Source organism: Cibotium barometz, chromosome 15 (genome assembly GCF_041138505.1).
Source record: "Cibotium barometz isolate CiBa-2024 chromosome 15, ASM4113850v1, whole genome shotgun sequence".
In the NCBI taxonomy this organism is placed as follows: Eukaryota; Viridiplantae; Streptophyta; class Polypodiopsida; order Cyatheales; family Cibotiaceae; genus Cibotium; species Cibotium barometz.
Window position 1 is genome coordinate 20,739,756 of NC_141060.1, and position 3,402 is coordinate 20,743,157.

The 3,402-nt window shown below is 45.1% G+C and overlaps 1 protein-coding gene across 2 annotated transcripts; it reads right to left on the reverse strand.

Annotated features, from left to right (window-relative positions):
• Positions 1 to 1,642: 1,642 nt before the first annotated feature.
• LOC147631046 (uncharacterized) lies at positions 1,643 to 2,943 on the reverse strand. 2 transcript variants are annotated; one of them, XM_086809027.1, is made up of 4 exons: positions 2,418 to 2,745; positions 2,252 to 2,341; positions 2,027 to 2,171; positions 1,643 to 1,943 (listed from the first exon to the last, which is right to left on the reverse strand). In XM_086809027.1, exons 1-4 carry the CDS (start codon positions 2,721 to 2,723, stop codon positions 1,774 to 1,776), a joined length of 711 nt encoding a protein of 236 aa, XP_086665153.1. In that variant the 5' UTR covers positions 2,724 to 2,745; the 3' UTR covers positions 1,643 to 1,773. The 2 variants fall into 2 exon arrangements, with proteins under 2 accessions (XP_086665153.1, XP_086665152.1); XM_086809026.1 differs by having other exon boundaries at positions 1,645 to 1,943; positions 2,252 to 2,334; positions 2,418 to 2,943.
• Positions 2,944 to 3,402: the final 459 nt, after the last annotated feature.

The window sequence follows — 3,402 nt, forward strand, 5'->3', positions numbered from 1 at the left end:
TGTTTATATTATTTTCTAACTACTACATTTAATAATGCTTTAAAAAAGAATTAGATAGTAGCATAATGATATATTCATTATCATTGAGAGAGGCATGCCTTGAGCCACAACGGTAGGCTTGCACCATGTGGGACACATCACCTCACCGCATAGAGCTCTTAAATACTTCTATTTTCAAGCTATTTGGAAGTAAAGAGGTGCTTTCAAATAGCTAATAAATACCATCACTAGGCAGTAGATGTGCATACTTCAAAATGGCAAATCGTATCTTTATTGAAGTTATGTGATTGATCAACAAGTCAAAAAAAAATCATAATCATACAATGGCCAATGGCCATGTAATCCCCATGTAAATTCCTATTAGCTTGCCACCAACATCCACCAATCTAACATCTTTTATGAAATTGGAGTCTGACAAAATAAATGAAGAGTATGGTGGAGGTGAACATAGACAACATGACTTCCATTCCATAGTTTGTGCCAAATCGTGGGATGTCAACGAACACATCCATAAGATTATAGCCTTTTCTATAGAGTTTCCTTCCAAGAATAAAGTACATCATCCTGGCAGGTGCCAAACATTGCTACACACAAATACATGGTTAGGCTTCTTGAAATGGACATGCAATAAAAAATTGTACACAACATGAGAATCGTTTAGACAAAAATCAACGTGTGGGGAAAAAAGGCTCTCATACTTGATAAACCCAAGGTAGTAGGTTTGTAAGTTTGGTCATGCTGAACACCTCATCAAGGAACCAATCACTATGCACAGAGGCCACCACATCATCTACCACGATTGTGCCTTTGAGAGTGAAGGGATTAAAGAGACCTCTCTCAATTACCATTCCAAGGCCTATGAAAGTTGTTGAGAGCATGCACCATGTCAATATTGGTCTATGACTTCATATGGGGACAATTTTTTTAATATTAGAAAGCATAGTGCACCTGTGACAGTGTAAAGAGAGAAGCGACCACTCCACTCATTCCAAACCCACATTCGATCGTTGATCAAGACATCTTTTGCATACTTGTACAGGATATTGCCTCCTGAGTGATCTTTTGAAGCTCCTTGGAGTCAAATTTTCAAAGAAGGTATGATTAGTTCCCCCTCTTAAAAGTATGACATTTAATGCCTCCTTACTATTTCCTACTGCCCTTTAATATGGAAAGATATTCGTATTATTATTTAAAGTTTAAGAGGGGCATGTCAGCTTGTAGCATGGATTTCATAAAGTTCACAACAGAGAGTAGAAGCCCTTCAACATTTTCAATGAGGATGCCTATGATATAGTGTACCTGAAGCACTGCTAGTGATAGCAAAGTGTAGTGGGCTAAGCTCAAGCATCCTCGATTCATACGGAGGTTCACTCGATTGAAGGCTTATTTGGACGAAGATTGATGAAGCATTTGCATCAGCGTGACCCATGGCATATACATCGCTAAACTCCAATTTTCTATTCCAAACGCCAACCTGAGATAACGTCAAAGCGTTGTCTGTCATTGTGTGGGTGTGGATGTGTGTGTGTGTGTGAGAGAGAGAGAGAGAGAGAGAGAGAGAGAGAGAGGGTGTGTGTGTGATTGATTGAGCGAGAGAGGGAGAGCTGATACCTTGTCTCCAATGGCGATCTCGGACATCAATTTTTTCTCACCTGTGGGTGTGATCACATAGGCATTTCCTGTTGGGAACCGTTGTGGAGGTTGCCGAATCAGAACACTGAATATTGGGCTATCTTTAGAGCACTTGAGGTGAAAGTGTGCCCAGTGCAAGGGTTAGCTAGTACCTTTGAAGCAGTTGGAGGCCGCTTCTGCGGCGCATTGAGCGGCAGCACCGATTTCAGCATTCACACCCACGACTCCGATAGCACAGAAGGGTGCCAAGATACCCGTGGTCAAGCAAGGGGCTACGGAAAGAACGCTCCCAACGACTCCCTTCACAGCACCTGCACAAACCATTGTGTAATGCAGTTATAAGGCGAGAAGATCAATGGCCTATCTAAGGGTTATCTTAAGCAAGCATGCAGACCTGAGGCCGCACAGTTGTCTAGGAGCCGGCGACGGCCTCCGTAGTCGCTGTAGTAGTTGGAGCCCTGCGTGTACAGGTTCATTATGTCGTCGCCTGTGTTGTACATGGCGCAGCCGATTGAGGGAGCGTTATCATCGCAGACGAGCTACAGGCATGCAGATTTAATTCGTATAAGCATCGACGTAAAGTTATACGAAGCTGTAGCAGAAACGTAAATTAACATACAGCGTTGATGCGTCCCGTGTCGTCGCTGAAGACCATCTCCACACCCACTGGGGAATTGTAGGATGCGTCACAGCCACCAACCGCTATAACCTGGAATAATTAAGGCACGTTCTGAATATTCTTACGAATAACTACAATGAAGCCACGATGAGAAAATTCCACATACTTGCAAATTCCAAGCGTTGGTGGCGCCGTAAGCTGTCACTGTGGCCGGGATTGTCTGCACGCCACTCTCGATCATCCCGCAAGCGGCTTCCACGGCGCTCGCCGGAACCGCCCCCCAGAAGTAACCGGGAGAACCCTGTTCCAGCGCCGACACGCTGTTCATCTCCATTAGGGTGATCCAGGACGTGCCCTCGGGATAGCCATCGTCGAGAGGCGTGGTGACAGACAGCTCCAGGTAGTCTTGGCCATGGGAAATAGGGGCGCCCATCATGAGGCAGAGCGTGAGCGTTAGAACAAGCCGCAGCATAGTGCGTGTATTTGCTGCAAGCCCCATCATTATGCTGTGCATTATAAGCGAATCGCTGATGCAACGAGGTCACTACTGGAAACGCAACAATGGCTATAGGTGCGTGGGATGCGAAAAACAGAAACCGATAAGAGGTCACTGAGGTGCGATTCCGAGGCGATCTCTTATGTAGCTCACCCACATCTGCTAATTGCCATGCGCTAATTCCCATGCGAGCAACAGAATGATTGGGCGGGTCCTTTGGCTCCATGTGCTTGACGTCTTCTATCATTGACACGCGCATATTCGCACAAGGCTGGTAGAGATTCTCTGCGGTAGCCGTTTTACGTCGTGATATCACTCCATAGCGGGTTGATTTGTCAGTTCACACATTAGCGTGCTACAGAGTAAACGCCAAGCAGCTCACACATTAGCCGGTTACGTCGTGATATACTATAACGCACTCCATAGCGGGTTGACTCGTGGCCCGGATTTGTCAGTTCACACATTAGCGTGCTACAGAGTAAACGCGAAGCAGCTCACGATCGAAGCAAGCTAAGGTCTCGTTACTCGTATACTTTTTAAAAAATTGCCTCAAGACGCCACCTTCCCATCTGTTTTAAGTTTTCACCACATCCATCACCTATTGAATACATGTGATATAGTAAGTAATAATGAAGTTCAGTCAACACACCTAATA